We start from the raw sequence: 16,943 nt of genomic DNA on the forward strand, positions 1-16,943 counted from the left end.
ATTGCCACAAACCAGTTGACACACAGTGATCTAGTGTGGCCCCTCGGGTTGCAGGTAATCCAGCCTTGCGGCCGCCCGCCAGGTTGCAGAAAACGTTCACTCCCAAAACAGTGGTTACTCAACTGCAATACTAAAATGGTTCTTGCATCTATTTTGACATGCTGCAAGAACAGGTAGGCTATGATTATAGCTTACAACTGAAGTAAGACACCAAACTAGTTCTGGAAGTATAGTTTATTACCACATAAGCAGTACATATATTTGACTTCATTATTTCTCTAAATATATTTAAATATAGTTTGTTTCTTTGTGAGTTTTGAAAAAGACACTCACCAGTGCGTGCAACTTTGTTCTGAACAAGGAACAGTCATTAGATGTGATTTTGTACAAAATCTTAACGATAGTACATGTGTAACAAACATGCACATACGTTTAAGAAAACACAATATATCTCTGGAGAACTGAACCACACTCTCATATATACTCAGGACAAAAATAAACACCTCTTTCAAAGGATTGTCACTGGCAGTATTTACCCTTGGACCTCTTGTTGTTCAGGTCAATCAAGTCATTTGGCAGTTGAACACATGAAATATAGACATATACATAACTACAGTACCACACAGTCAGCTGAGCCTCTCGAGGTCTTGGAAAACAATGCTGTGGAATAAGCCAGTCTGCCCACTGCTCTCCTGAGTAACAAGAACCCGTCCATCAGGTCGAGGTCTGTGGACGAGGACGAGGTCTCCTTGAAGCAGACTGAGCTCTGAGTCCGTCTGGGCTAAATGCGTTGTGGACACTCTGTGTCTGGGAAAAAAAGCAAAAGTTATAAGAGGTTATTGTCCAGTACTTCAAATCGATGAAAAACGTTCAAGTCTACCTTGTTTGTCTGTTAATCAATATGCATGTCATTTTCAAGGACAAAGACAGATTCAACGTACCTGCTGGGGCTGAACTGACCGGGCACGGCTGATAACAACGGCTGTGACCATATTGTTTTTTGCGGGTTATAATTTAGATCCGAGATGGCATTTTCTATGCCTTTCCTAAGAATAGGAGCTTTTCCTTCTTTAAGAATGATCCCCGGTCCGTCTCTTCCCAGCGTGAGTGATGGGGCCCATACTTCTAACGGTGGAGGGCCAGGGACGCAGTTGGAGGGAACGTGATTTCCTGACGACCAAGAGGAAGTCCGAGGTCTCGGAGGAGGGGAGTCTTCATCTGTGAAGAACCGCACTGACTTTGCCAGCTAGAGGAGTAACATATTTACTGTAAGGCACATGCAGAACAGTGATCATCTATTTCCAATGTGTCAATAGTATAAGACCAATGCAAACAGAGTACTTATTGTCAGACAAATGTATGCTCATGCTTCTCGCAAGAAATCATCAGAATGACATTACCTTGTCTGCAGTATTCTTGTGTGAATTGGGTCTGACTAGAATAGAGTGAGGCCCATTGGGAGGCTGTCTGTCATGTGACGCAGTGAAGTTCCTGTCCTTAAAGACTGCAGCAGCAGAGGGCGCTGTTGTCTCAGTCATCCAGCCCCGAGGTCTGCCAGAGTGAGACAGGAGGATGCTGCTTTTCTTCCTCTGCAGGGCAGGCGAGTAGCCAGATGCCTGAACTTGTGAAAAGTGCTGTGACTTGGATGGAATGTTCAGATTGGACGTATGGGAGAAATAGTTTGACCCTGAAAAAATATTGAATATGCCTTCAGTGACAATCTGGCTAAATCTTTCATTTAAATCAAGCAATTGGAAGGTAGCTGTGGTTGTTTATCACTCACCTCTCTGAGGGTTAAAGATGCGCCTCACCGTGTCCCAACCTTCTGAACCCCCACCGAGAGACGGTTTTCCAGCGCCAGTGGATGACGTTGCGCGCTGCGCTCCATTTTGCACAGATGGGACCTGTCCTGTTGAGTATATCGCTCCATCAATGTTTACCCTATCAATAGCAAGGACCACAGCAGGATTCTTGGCAGCAGTGGGCTTCTTTCCGGCTACTGTGTTGTACTGTGAGGACGCGTTAGCTGCTTTGGTCTCCAGGAGTCTGGCCGAGGTTCTGCAGTGAGGCAATGAGACACTTAGTACATACTGAAGTACCCACTGAACATCAATTGATAAACTGTAGTTAAAGTTTCTTTGCACCAGGCTCATTCAAATGTGTGCATGATGACATATCATCCTGCCCACACTAAATCACTGTCTGAATCCACATGTCGTTCAGCTCCCACTTTCAGCAGTCAGGGATCACAGCCTCTCACCTGAGCACAGGCGTGATGTAGTTGCTGGGCAGAATGCCCACTTTGCCCGTTTTGAGCGATAACCCACGCAGCCAGCCTTCTTTGAACTTTCCGTAAACTCCCACCATCTCTCCTTTCCTCAGCTCCAGCTCCTCAGGCCGTCGTGGTTTGTAGGAGTACAAGACGGCACACCTGAGGAGTCACACAGGGGGTTTGTCTCTGTGACTACCACACTTTCTACAAGATGTTTATATTATGAAACATTTTTAAGGGTAATTGAGTGTTTCATATGTATCTTTCTATTCATATCTTTCAATCTGACATTTTCATATCATAATATAATGTTTAAAACAGTGACTCACACACTGATGGAGAGTTGCTGTGTGGAGGAGTTTTTGCTGTCTGCAGAGGTCGAGGACATTTGGGGGTTCACCAGTGCCATAGAGATGGCGGGTGGAGTGTCACTGGTCATCTTCTTCTCGCTCTGTTAAGGGATAGATTCAGATGAATTATCAAATGGATTTCAAATGGTTTTGCATGGGACATTATTCAAGAGTGTCTTTTATATCTGTTTGCAAACTCGATTGTCCCAAATTGCCCCTGAAGGGACAAATAGAGTATTTTGAATTAAATGTAATAATTCGCTACAGCTGTGCTTTAGATGTCATCGTGCCAACATGCTCACAGTGACAATGCCAACATGTTGATGTTTAATAGGTATAATGTTTACCAGGATTACATCAATGTGTGGGACATTACCAAAATGTTTGAAAAGCCCAAATTATCAAACTGCTGTGGGCGCTAGAGGAAAGGTCAGGGAATCAGCAAAGCCACTCGCATTCAGCGTCTCATAGTTATTGAGATATTTCAGAATGGACCAGTGGTGGACTGACCAGAGAAGTCTGTGCTACAAAGACAGTAACTATCCACATGATTTATCCAACTCAGTCTGCTAATTGAAGATCAACGTTGGGATATATTTCAGCACTTCCATTGGAGGTATATTAGGAAAAGGATATCCTTATAGCAGGAGGAATGTAAAATTAAACTGCTTCAAAAGGAATATGTGTATTGTTTTAATTCAGACAAAGACACAAACCCATATTTAACTATATTGGTGTTTTAAGGATGGCAGTGGAGAAACTGACTAACTCCCATAGGTGTTCAATTTAGTTGACATGGGGACAGTCAAGGACACAAGTATGATGTTCCATCATTTTCTTGCTCATCATATACTCAGTGACTGCTTGTGTTCTGTTTAGTTTAAGCTCCAACTCCATTAATACAGAAAAGATGATTTATACATTTGAATTAAAATGCAGTACAGTAAATATATATATTATGGCCTTGCAGACCTCTTTTGCATTTTATTGTTATAGATCTGAGCTTCTCTTTTTAAAGCTGAGAAACTCTTGACAGGCTTGAAGTCAGCAGGATGTGAGTCAGACCTGACACAGTCAGCAGCGAGGGACACTGAGGTGTGTCTCACAAAGGTTAACAACACAGTCTGAAACTTAATCCCTAATGACTTAATTGCCAAACTGAAAGGGGCATTTAGTGACATCTTCATTATATGTTTTATTTTGTCAAAAGAAAAAAAAAAACACACACACACAATGTTTTCTTTTTGTTACCATTACAAAAAGACGTAGATAACTTTCCGAGCTCTATTATATACCCAGTGACGTCTACAGAGGGTTATTCTATTCACAGCACTACCACTCAACTACTGCTTAACGCATTAATGCTGCCCTGTGGGCCTGGGGTTCATGTGCCTGGATCCTGCAGCTCTGCCACCATTGAGCTGCATTCACACTCTACCTCAAAGAAACACAAAATAAGTCCTAATCAAGAGGCAGCCACTGCGTTAAGCTCAGCCTCACTTATCAAAGCCAGTGCTGTGAGGCAGAAGTAAAGCCAGATAAACTTATGATAGAATGGCCTCAAGACATACCAGCCTTCCATACAGCGGAGCGTATGAATGAGCATTACGGTCGTCTAAAGTTGTTTTGTCTATGAGTCTTTTGTGACATTTACACTAAAAGTAACCTGAAGGAAAGATAACTTCCTGTTTTTGCTCAACCAGCATGAAAGCAGAAGCCATCTTTATGTGCAACTAATCACTATGTGTTAACAGCAAAGCACTGCCATAGTCTTAATCGAAAAAAAATATTTTGTTCATGCATTTAATCATTTACTTATTGTAATTACTTTGTGTCTTTTCTCTATTCTCGTTTTGAATTGTTTCAGATACTGCTTCAGTTAAGCTGCGGTCACGTAATCGCCAGTTGCACTGACAGCAACTATATTTACATGGAGAGAGTCATTCTGCATTTGGTAATGCAGTCAATAAAGTCTTATTTGGTGTAAATGGTTAGCATATACCTACAGCCAGAATCACTGCTGCCGTAAATAAATGAATAAAACAGAATATTAATATCCACCTTTTGGTGTCCTCGTGCCAGTCACAACAGTCAATTAGCAACCACAACCAATCAAAGAGAGACAGGATTAATGAGGGGATTTCAGTTATTTTACACATTCACACAAAAAAGAATAATTACTCTAGTATCAGAAATCTGTAGCCACTATTATATTTTTGTAACTCGTCTTATCGGAACGAAACAGACAGTAATATTTCCGGTTGAAATCGGTGAAAGAAAAATCCCAAACAAAAAACACATATGATAAAGATTTTTAAGCTCAATGCTGAAACTCAGACAAGGTTTTCAAAAGTAAATAAAATGTGGTTTTGGACACATGTAATAGGCAATATTGTTTATGTGAAATGAACTCAAAGTGAAAATGTAGAATTAATTATGGACGTTATGGCCCCGCACAATCTCATATGTTTTAAGTGTGAATTAGGGAATGTCACCAAACCCGTAACATTAGGCTTGTTCGAGATGAGCCGGGCCTCCAGAGATCAACACACAATGTGTCCCTGGACATAGGAGGAAAAGCCTGCTCCAAGATTGGTTGGACCAGGCTCACAAACCATGTTGTGTAAACAGTTTAAATATTTGGATTTTATTTACATTCTAGTCACATGTTTTACTCTAAAAGAATTTTCTTTTGATTGGTGAGCCAAGAGAAGCAGAAGCTGAGATATGAAGGAGTTTGAGGTGGAAAGACTCACAGTATGAATATTTTATATAGGCCTAAAATAAGTTATTAAAGATTGAGGTTTCATGTCAGTATCACAGATATACTGAATCTTTTATAAAATAATATTTTTGAATATAAGCTTTCTATTTGGGGTCAGGATCTGATTGTGAGACAACTATTCATTTAAAATATACTCTAGAATATACTCACTCTACACTGGAAATTGTCTGATTTGCAATAGCTGCAACTAAGGAGTATCTTCAAATATTTATTAATTTGGCAATTATTCTTTTGTCTGTCAGAGAAATTGTGAAAAATGCCAGACAATCTACCAAAGCCCAAGGCATCTTCAAGCTGCATGTTTTGTCTAAGTCTAAGACGTACTTTATGAGAGGAATGAAAGCTGCAAATCCTCAAATTGGAGAAGCAGGATCAAGAGAATGTTTGCTTGAAAAAAAACATTCATTCATGCTTTTATTTCATTCTATCTCAAATATTATAACTCGCTCATGCTGCTGCAGAACCTTTGACCAGATCCTCTCAAATGTCTCATGTGACATCGATCTACATTTCTCTGCACTGGCTCCTAATCAGATTCAGAAGTTTTGTGATCATTGTGATTATTAGAGCTCTGCATGGTCAGGCACCTGACCGTATTGGCCAGTCGGTCTTCAAGGTCCTCTGATCAGGGTGTGGTGGTTGTTATTTGCTCCAGGCTCATAACTAATGAAGACAGAGCTTGGTGAACACCTAACAGGCTTCAAGGGGAACTAATTACAAATAAGCGTTTGTTTCAATAATATCAGGCTTTGGGTGCACCAGTGAAGTATTATGTTTATAACTTAACTTCGTTATGTTGCATTTGAAGATGTTTTAGCTTTTGTCTCATTTCCATCTGAAAGCTTGCTCTTACATAATCGTGCCAATATTCACACTAATACGCATCTTTTCATCCACAGTCTGTGGGAAGAAACATCTCTCTGTGAAACCGTGGAGCCAGAGGTGAGAGCTGACGGGATGCCGCTCTAAGAATAGCTCACACGCTGGCTTGGTCAGTGGGGAGCTCAGCCTCGGCTTCAGGGACAGAGCCCTCGGCTCCTTTAAAAAGGGTGCGTGGCTTGTCTGCCATTACTGGCCCACTGATGTGAGAGTGAGTGTTACCTGCTTAGTGAAGAGGAAGGAGTTTGAAGGCAGGGGATAGAGGAGTCTGTTATGTAACCAAGTTCACCAGTGACTCATCATCATCAGCATGAGAGAGATAAGCAGACACACTGAGGGACTCTCCAAGCCTCCCACTGCCTACATCTATCTCTCATTTCCCCTCCTCCTCCTCCTCCTCCTCCTCCCTACTTCTTGTGTTTTGCCTTTTTGCAGCACACACATTTTGTTTTCTATTTCTCTTCCCAGCTCTATGGCATCTTAAGTTCAGTATTTCCTCTCACCCTTGCCTCTCCTATTTCCTACTTGTTTTAATCTTGTTCTCCAGTCTCTTCCCCCTCCCTTCCTCTCCTGTTTTTTTTGCCAACCTGCAGGAGCATTTTTGTGCTCCGACATGCATCATTTTAGGATAGAGCTGTGAAATTATCAACTGTATCAAAGGAAATCCTTAGAAAGGGAAATTGACAGACATGCAGAGGCTTTTATGTTGGCACTGTACTCAGACATTCGCAGGCTATGACTTAATGCAGTGGCCATAGTATCTTATAACATACATTAATGGCAATGCACACACAGAATGGTTTATTTGAAATATATCCATCAAAACTTTTAAGCTAAGGTGATATTGTTTATTGTTTAAAAAATACTGTTTTGCAGTGTTTCTATCATGTTGCTTCTGCTGGTCATCTCAACATTACAAAAGAAAAATTAAACGCCCACCAAATTATCTCATAGAGATGTTAATCATATATCCATCATACTGCCATGCGATACAGGCTGTATAAAATATGCAGCAGGTACCATCACGCAATTCATCGAAATAGCTTGAGAAATAAAATGTTCTAAACTTATAATCAGAGGTTTCATTGATGCCAAAGTGGCCCTGAAAGAGCCTCAAGAAACAAGAAAATACTAATAGTCAGTTTCAAGAGCAATAGAGTCGCACACACTCTTCTTGTGAGTATTTCAGACGACATGATAGCAGTCAAGGAAAGCTTTGCTGTTCAATATTGTTGTTCTTCTTTGAAGTTATTAGAAGTACTTTTATGGAGCTTGTTTGTGTTTTAGACTCAAACTACTCATCATTCTATGAAACGGTAAAGTCAAAGGAGCTCTCAGACACAATAAGACAACTTCACAACTTCCTATAAGAACTATATATTCCTGAGCTGAAGAAAGACAAAGAACACACACCCTGTCCGATACTCATCTATGGAGGGGAAACCCTGGCCTATGTCCCAGAACTCTTGATTAAAGTCTTGGTCCACTCACCTCCTCTCCTTTCATATCCAGCCCGTTTCCACATCTGTGTTGTTTTAATCATGTAGCGGACAACATATGGGCGATTTCTCTCTCTCATTCATTCCTGATGCTTAGTGTCATGACTTCCTCTTTACATCCCTGAGGACAACTTCGGTGACTCAAATAAAAACATCTATTATCTCACAGAAAGCTGTGATGCCTTTTGCCAGCCACATGTGTTCTGTTAAAACCAATCACTGGAAACAAAACAAAGCCAAACACAGTTTAGGTCAAAGAGGAATCTGATGAAACGTTATCACACCATCACCCTAGCATGTATAAAGGCCGATATGTTGGCACACCACTCACCTGTAGATGTCTGTGTGTAGAGTCAGAGTGGCGTCTAATTCGCTGAGAGTTCACTCTGGAGTGATGAGAGGGGTCCCGGGTAGCAAGAGACGCGGAGAGTATGTGTGGTCGCCCCCGACGGCTTATGCTGTTGAAGGTGCTGATGTTGGTCGTCTCTCCTTTTAATCCGGTAGCCGGGTTAAATCGGATGCTGCTGGCTGCAGGCTGATTCCGCTGGTTGGAGAGGGGCAAAGCATTGACGATGGGTGTCTTTGCTCGGAATTGAGGAACTCCGTAGTGGGTGGTCCTATTGGATACGTCAGCGGCCTTGTCTTTGCCCCCACTCCCAGTCCGATGGTGAAAGTCTGCTGAGTCACTCCACCTCCGAGTCTTTCCCTCGAGCAGTTTGGCAGCCACTAAGTTTGGCTGAGAGAGATGAACACATAAAGAGAAACCGCAGTGTAAATCTGGATAAATCCTAACACAAAGAATAGTCTATCCTCAGTCAAGGAAATTCACTCCAACTTGCTCCTACCTGCGACCGGCGCCCGTCAACCTCGGCTCCTGCTGATCAGAGAAACGGCCGTCTAAATACACCCACTTATCTCTACTCCACTCACCCCTACAACTTGTTGGACGGGCGGGCAGGCAGGCAGGAGCATAAGTACCAGCCAATAAGCCAGGGAGGGATGACTGGTGCAGAGAGAGAAGCTGCACAGACAGGCAGGCAGACAGACAGGCATGGCAGGGTTAATGCTTTCACTCCCCACAGCGATGTGCTGTTATGCCACCCAAGCAAAGAAAGCTTTACTGTGTCTTCACGCCTGGCTGCACTACAGGAAGAGAGGCTCAGAAAGGAGATGGGAGTGGAGAGGAGGATGGAAGAATAGAGTACAGAGGTAGAAGAAGACGAAAAGCACCACTGAGGCGGGGCTTTAGCAGAAGACATCTCCTCCTCCTTCCAGGAAAAGGCTCTCCCACCCACGACCTAACTATTAACTTCAACAACTCAGTGCTGGTTCCGACTCCGACTGCCAGGAACCTCGGAGTGACGCTTGACAGTCAACTCTCCCTGACTGCCAACATTGCCGCAATAACACGCTCCTGTAGGTACATGCTGTACAACATCAGGAGAATACGACCCCTTCTCACTCAGAAGGCGGCACAGGTTCTGGTCCAGGTTCTGGTCATCTCACGGCTGGACTATTGCAACTCCCTCTTGGCAGGTCTACCTGCTAATGCCATTCGACCTCTACAGCTCATCCAGAATGCAGCTGCTCGACTGGTCTTCAACCGACCGAAATTTACCCACACTACTCCGCTCCTCCGCTCCCTTCACTGGTTACCGGTGGCCGCCCGCATCCGCTTCAAAACATTGGTACTTGCGTACCGTGCTGCGAACAGATCAGGTCCGGTCTACATCCAGGACATGGTCAAACCGTACACCCCACCTCGTTCACTTCGCTCGGCTTCTGCCAATCTGCTTGTAGCTCCTACACTTCGAGCTAAATCACGACTGTTTGCTGTGCTGGCTCCTCATTGGTGGAACGAGCTTCCCATTGACATCAGGACAGCAGAAAGTCTCTACATCTTCCGGCGCAAACTAAAAACACATCTTTTTCGACTATACCTTAAATAGGTAGCACTTAAATGCCGTAGTAGCACTTAAATGTCCCTTACCGATAGCACTTTAGTAGCACTTAAATGGCACTTACGGATAGTACTTTGTAGTTTAACTTTATTGAAGAAATTGTACTTGCTTGATTCTTGTTGTTCTGAGTTTGGACTCATGGTTTTATGCACTTATTGTAAGTCGCTTTGGATAAAAGCGTCAGCTAAATGACATGTAATGTAATGTAAAAGACATGGGTGGACAGGTGACGAGGAAGGCGTATGAGGAAGAGAAGCAAAATATTAGGGAAACTCCGAGCAAAGCAGATGACAAGTGAGGGAAGTAAACAAGAACTGATTAAAGACACCACATAAACCCCACTGAAGCAACAATTACAATTTTCCCCGGCACGTATGAAGTTAATTCCTGGAGGCAGAAAGTACAGAGGAAAACAAATGACAGTCAGCGACCCAAGCAAGCGCTGCCAACCTGAGTAAGCCACATAGTCACACACTAATGAGCAGCTGCAGACACAGCACGGCTTCACAGATGATATCTCTGCCTCAGCACTTTGCAGCGCAGGAGTGACATTTACGGATGAATGAAAGATTTGAATGAAAATCAAGGTAGCGCCCTGCCAGTGACCTGGAAATAATGACATCCAGCGACGACATCTATGGTCCAATCCATTACAAGAGCTACACTATCAGACCAAAGTGTCAAACGGCAGGTGTCACCCTTGATCACGAGGAAAAGGCCATGACCCACATTCAAACAATGAAGGAAGGAACAAAAAGAGAGAACTACGACAAACTCACCTCTATATACTGCAGAGGGCAAATTCCAACTTTCTCCCCGAACTTGGCTTCGATCCAGTGTTCATCCACCCGTCTGATGACAGTAAGGATGTCTCCCTGTAAACAAGAAGTAAAAGACACACAACTGGACTTAGAGGAAGTAGTGAAAAGGTGAGCGCTAGAGAAACTGCTGGAACAAAAAAAAAAACAGGATGCCAGGTGCTTATAACATTGTTCCTTTCCCTCGAGACTGGGCACTCAGGAACTCTCCAAGCACTGCATCTCTGACATCAACTGCCTTTGTGTCTGCTGGTCAGGTCCTTTCTGTGGCCAGCCTCGCTCTAAAAGACATTAGACCATCTGCATTAAAGCTGAAAGAAAAGTGTGCTTTAATGGAAAGCACACTTTTTTGAGGCCCTTATATAACTGCTTACGAAATCCTTCAGAGTTAGTGACAACCACTGCAGCCTCCAGCTCCACAAGTCTCTCAAAGCAGCGTAAATAATAAAAAGCTATTATATTATCCCCCCCCCTCCCTCAAATAAAAATAAAGCTAATTTTAGAATTTATGAAACTATGATAATTTGTTTTCTTCTAAAACTGCAAAGATTAGTCGACCAAAGGAAATAAATCTGCCACAATTTGGATTATCAAATAATTGTCTTTTTTTTTTTAAGCAAAGATAGTCTTCCACATAAAATATTTTCCGATTTTCTTACTCTTCCATGATAGTAAATTGAATATCTTTGGGTTTTGGACTGTTCGTCAGACAAAACATCTTTTAAGACGTCACCTTTGCCCCCTTTAAACCCAACGATTAATCGATAAAACCAGTAGGTCATAAAAGATTTGGTATTTTTTCTCAATACATGACTGAAATGATCCATCAATTTACTAGTGTTTCCCCAGATAATGGTTCAGTAGAGGTGATTATAGGATCCTGATGCATCTCTTCTTAATTCATACTAGTGAACACTCATACAATATAATTAAAGTAAGCTATTTTCCCCTCAAGGTTAATGCTTCATTAGTCCCAGAAGGTTGAAGTTATGTGTAATAATTGTCTTTGTGCATTTATTAAATAGAAGGAAACCCTGTCTGTATGCTAAACGATCGAGTTATACACGACTGAACCCTTTGACAGTGAGTACGTTGTCCTGCTGTGTTCAGTCAGCAGCTTGAGAGTCAGACCTTGAGGAAGCTGAGACCACATTTGCTGTCTTCCAGATTGCTCTCTTCGGGGTTAAAGCTGTGCAGCGCCCTGCAGAGAGCCTGAGGTTGGGACTGCAGCTGAGGCGTCAAGCTGATGGCCTGCAGCGCGCTGGCAGTGACAGATGCGGCGCTGCCGTCACCAGCGTTCCCATGGTGCCAGCTCTCATCCACTTTGTGTTTCTGGGTGATACCGTTACCAGGTGCGAGCAGGACCAGCTCTCCGGACGAATCACCTCGTTGGTTACACATCAACGCTCTGAGAGCCAGCTGGAGAGCGGACGAGAAAAATCACACATCAGCTACCGTGTGCTTAAATGAAGTGGTGAATTTATGAAACATGATGATATACTTTTCTGTATATGTTGAAATAAATTACCTAAAGTTTAAAGATGTTTCGGGTGGACAGGCAGTGTAGGCTGCGCTCTCTTTTAAAGATTACAAAAATATTGTCTTTCCAATGGAACTGCATTTTCAGGAGGTGAAATAATGATATTTATTGTGTCCTTTACTTTGACCAACAGCGACCGGGGACTTTGCTGAGAATATTGTTTAAAAAGAGAAACAGGCTAAAATATCTGTAAAATGCTGCGGTTCAGACACACATTAGAGGCTCTCAGTCAAGTTGAGGCGGGGTGCCAAACTTCTGCATGTTCTTAAGAGATTTTTTGTTAAACAGATGAATTTTTCTCGAGATATCACAAGCAGATGAGTTTAACATGACACATACGTTTTACTGCTTTACTGATAATGTCTTGACACTTTTTCAGTGATGTTGAAAGAAAACAGCGCAGGAATGCCCAAATATATTATTTTCTGCAACTATTATATACAGTATATAATATATATTTTTAAAAATGTATTATGATATAATTTCTCCCCACATTTTCCCAGTCTTGCATGTGAACTAAAGATGCAGGAAATCCCAAGCTTTTTCAAAGAATTCTGCTTATTGCTTTCCATCAGGCTCCCCCCCATAAATGTATCTCCAGACCACACATTTCTTTTGAGGTCGGCCTACTGATTAAATTAACCTTGTGATGCCTTGCTTTAGTGATGAGATAATTACAGTAAACGATTTGCACTGGAGGTTTCTGAATTATACATTTAACCAGCAGAATGATCACAAACTCACCCCCTCGTGAACTCATGAACTTGGCTGCGCTTTTTGAACTCTGGCTGAACTCAAGCTCAGAATTACAAATAAACTCATAAACGCTCGGAGCAGTTTTTGCACAGGACGACGGAGAAGGCACGTTTCTGAGTTTCTAATCACCTCGGAGAATAAAACATCGGCAACAAATAAAAACTGCGGAAAGATTTACTGACTGTGAAGTACCTTTATGACCATTACATCTCTGTTGGGTTTGAATTAGGTGACTGTGCAAAATGAACACATCTGCTTTATAGGGATGGAGGATGTTAAACCTGCACCAGAAGAAAATGTTATTCTATCTTTATACATACTGACAATTATTCTGACAATATTGTACACTTGTTAAACAGTACTACTCAATAATAATAAGTGTTATGTATGGTATGATTCAAATTATTACTCCAATGAGATATACATTAAAATCTAGTATGTGAGTCTGTGAGCAATGAGCTACAATTGTGTGAGTCCCATATGTTACAGATTTGTTTTAGTCCTGTCTGTCAGTAATTAACTTAATTTGACATTTGTATGTAACACACTAATTTCTCCCATTACATTTGCTCAAATGCAACAGAACTTTTGAGCAGATCTCATCACTTCAGGTCTGAAGTAACACCGACTCACATTTTGTCAGACGAAAACATGTAGGATTTCTCTATGGCAATATATATTTATTTATGTTGCATCATTGAGAAAGAATTCTATCTAACTGGTATTTAATTTACCGGATTAGCCAAAACATTCATGTCTGGAGAGTTCATCCATTAAAGATTTCCGGAAAAAGTAAATACACATATATAACTTTGGATACCCTAGGAGGTCATGTTTGAAATCCAAAGTAAAGAGGATTAAATGCATGAAAAATTAATAAATGTTGAGCTGTGGAAAATGGGCAGCATTCAATGTTTAAATAACAAATGTTTAACACTGTGTACCTTCTTACAGTAGACAAACAGTACAATTACAGTATAGGTCATGGCCATCAAAACATTGTCTAATTTACTGTAATAGAAACAAAATCTGATCATATCATTTGTCAGATAAAGTTGTTTCATAGGTATGCGGAGGGTTAGGCCGGGGTCGTTCACTGACCTCATTGTGCCCTTGCTTCTCTCTGTGTTGACCCTCAAGCTGATGCTGACCCTCCCTGACTGTCAAGCCACTCCTGACCAAGGGCACCGCGGGGGCTGTCTGTCTGTCCCTGCTGGGCCCCGGTGATCCCTGCAGTCCCTCCAGGATCCGCACCAGCAGGACGTTTGCAGGAAGCTCCTCCACCGTTCTGGCTGGGACAGGAGCTCCACACTCTGGGCACAGCAGCTGGGAGTGGGCCACCTCATGCCTCTGCAGGCAGGACACACAGAAAGTGTGCTGGCAGGGCAGGACCTTGGCTGACACATCCAGCGGCTCATAACACAGAGGACATTCCAGCAAGTCACTCAGTGCCAGCTCCTCCATTTTAAAAGGGCCCCCTCTCTTTGGGAGTAGGGCTCCTGCTGCATCTGAAACACTGTAATCCACCATGCTGCCAGAGAGAATAATGACGATGTCACAAGTTAAAGTCAGAAGGTCGACAATGAATGAGTTTCTACATTGCTGACCAAAGTCTTTGTTTACTGTATAAAAGGCAATAATAATGAAAGACAGTGCCATGACTATACACACGTTTGATAAAGTGGAAGTACTAAAAATAGGGCGCTTCGTAGTAAACACTTGACGCTGCTTGCTTACAGGTGTTAGCTCACCTGGCGGCACAGGTAAGCCAGAAACAGGAAACATTCGCAGAGGAAGAAAAAGCCCCACATTTGTCCCGATAACTCAGAGTATAGAAACATCAAGTACTTACACTTGTGTCTGCGGACCGCGACAGCGATATTCCGCACACTCGGTTAGGAAATGCGTAACTTTTCCGCCGCCGTCGCCATGACGCAGCGGGCTGAGGAGTTCGGTGAAGTTGGAAAGATATTCACAGATTCGGACTTCCCGGATAAATAAAACCCAAAGGACATCTCTCTGTCACCGAAGTGATGTTGACAAAAAGCTACAACCTTAAACAACCTTAATTTGATCAAAACGGTCCGGTCTCCGGGCTGGACGAATAACATTGGTCTCAATGTGCCGTCAGCTGTGAGAGGAGAGCCCAGGGACCGTCTGCAAAGTGCAATCCGGAAAATACAAAAATATTCAATAGCTTCACTGTAATAAAGTGTAGGATATCCAAAATCATTTCATACATCAATGGGCTCCCTCTTGTTGTACTATAGCTGTTGTTTTGAAGAAATGTGATTTTGAATAAGTATTATGAATTATTTTGAATATTTTCTGGAAACAATATTCAATAGCTTCACTGTAATAAAGTGTAGGCTGAAATAATCAATATCATACATCAATGGGCACCGATGTGTTGTAGTACAGTAATTATTCTTGTAGAAATGTGATTTTGAATAATTATTATGAATTATTTTGAATATTTTATGGAAACAATATTCAATAGCTTCACTGTAATAAGGTGTAGGATAACCAAAATCATTTCATACATCAATGGGCTCCCCCTTGTTGTACTATAGCTGTTGTTTTAAAGAAATGTGATTTTGAATAATTATTATGAATTATTTTGAATATTTTCTGGAAACAATATTCAATAGCTTCACTGTAATAAAGTTTAGGCTGAAATAATCAATATCATACATCAATGGGCACCGATGTGTTGTAGTACAGAAATTATTCTTGTAGAAATGGGATTTTTGAATAATTATGATGAATTATTTTGAATATTTTAAGGAAACAATATTCAATAGCTTCACTGTAATAAAGTGTAGGCTGATTCATTATCTGCTCTGCACACAAGCTCAAAGTTGTTACTCAATCAATTGGGAGAAAAGAAGCAGACACATGTTTAGAGGATTTAGCAACATTTGGATTTGCCAGGTTGCAAAACACTACCTCAATGACTACAGCACTCAAAATCTTAAGTCTTAGTCTTAATGGGTAAACACAACACCAATACTGTCATGATTCATTTGAAGACCATGCAGGACTTAATAAAGAAATGCAAGATTCCCAACATGGAAGAGACAGAAACTGTACAGGACAGCCCCCTGGCTCAAGAGGAAGATGAAGAGGAAAGACGAAATGCAATTGTTGGCAGATCTCCCTTTACCTATGAATTCAAGAAAGTCTTGGAGGAGGTAAAGGGAGAGCTTGAAAAAGAAGATGCCAAGACCCAAAATGATGAGGGAAACCCATACTTCTGCCGAGGCAATGTCAATGTCTTTTTTGAGAACTGCTTGGGCATTTTTCCCCTTTGAAGTGGTCTGCTGTTGGAGAACTTGAGAAGGTATGCTTTTGACACAGAAGAAGCCACCTTTGGTCCCAACAAGGGGACACAAACTGCCACGCGGAGAGATGGTTTGGGATCGTTAAACACTCAATTCTGAAAAAGCAGAGAAGACTGAGACCTGGGGCCTCTACAGGGGAGATACTTCTACTATGTAAATTCATACAAGGTGTGTTGTTTTGCCATTCGTACAGATGGCCAAGATGACGGTGATGAAACTTCCAAACATTCCACAGACATTTCAATCTCTTCAGAGACATGGCTGAAGACATGTTGAAAGGATCAGGTTTTGTTCAAGATATTTAATGAATATTTTTCAGTGCCTTGGAATCACAACTCCCATCATGTAGTGAACTGTGTGTCAGGCAAAATGTATTTAAATGCTTTTAAACAGCCGCCAAGCTCACGTAAAAAAAACAAGCATTAAAAAAAAGCTGCAAAATATGGGCAACTGAAATAAACATCTGTTCATAGTTTCAAATGTCAAATATATTTTTCATTACAGATGAAAGTAGTCACCAATTTTCACTTTTTTTTAAGTGTCAAAGGTAGGATTGTTGATTTATTTATTAATAATGTACAGGAAGATATCATATGGTTATGCAAGGAGTATTTGTTTTGCCACATTTAAATTAAAATGTTATTTTAATTGTACTGCATCAAACTCAGCAAAATGTTGTTCAAGAGTAACACTTTATGTGTATATTGGTATGTATCCTTTCATGAAGATTACATGTGTG

At 41.6% G+C, this 16,943-nt stretch overlaps 1 protein-coding gene across 1 annotated transcript; it reads right to left on the bottom strand.

Moving 5' to 3' along the window:
- Nucleotides 1-217: 217 nt before the first annotated feature.
- Nucleotides 218-14,981, bottom strand: sh3rf2 (SH3 domain containing ring finger 2). The gene is made up of 11 exons (XM_034544247.1): nucleotides 14,713-14,981; nucleotides 13,962-14,391; nucleotides 11,696-11,983; nucleotides 10,526-10,621; nucleotides 8,117-8,521; nucleotides 2,602-2,723; nucleotides 2,261-2,431; nucleotides 1,784-2,058; nucleotides 1,401-1,687; nucleotides 942-1,246; nucleotides 218-807 (listed from the first exon to the last, which is right to left on the bottom strand). Exons 2-11 carry the CDS (start codon nucleotides 14,388-14,390, stop codon nucleotides 627-629), a joined length of 2,559 nt encoding a protein of 852 aa, XP_034400138.1. The 5' UTR covers nucleotide 14,391; nucleotides 14,713-14,981; the 3' UTR covers nucleotides 218-626.
- Nucleotides 14,982-16,943: the final 1,962 nt, after the last annotated feature.

Source organism: Cyclopterus lumpus, chromosome 10, assembly GCF_009769545.1.
Source record: "Cyclopterus lumpus isolate fCycLum1 chromosome 10, fCycLum1.pri, whole genome shotgun sequence".
NCBI classification, from domain to species: Eukaryota; Metazoa; Chordata; class Actinopteri; order Perciformes; family Cyclopteridae; genus Cyclopterus; species Cyclopterus lumpus.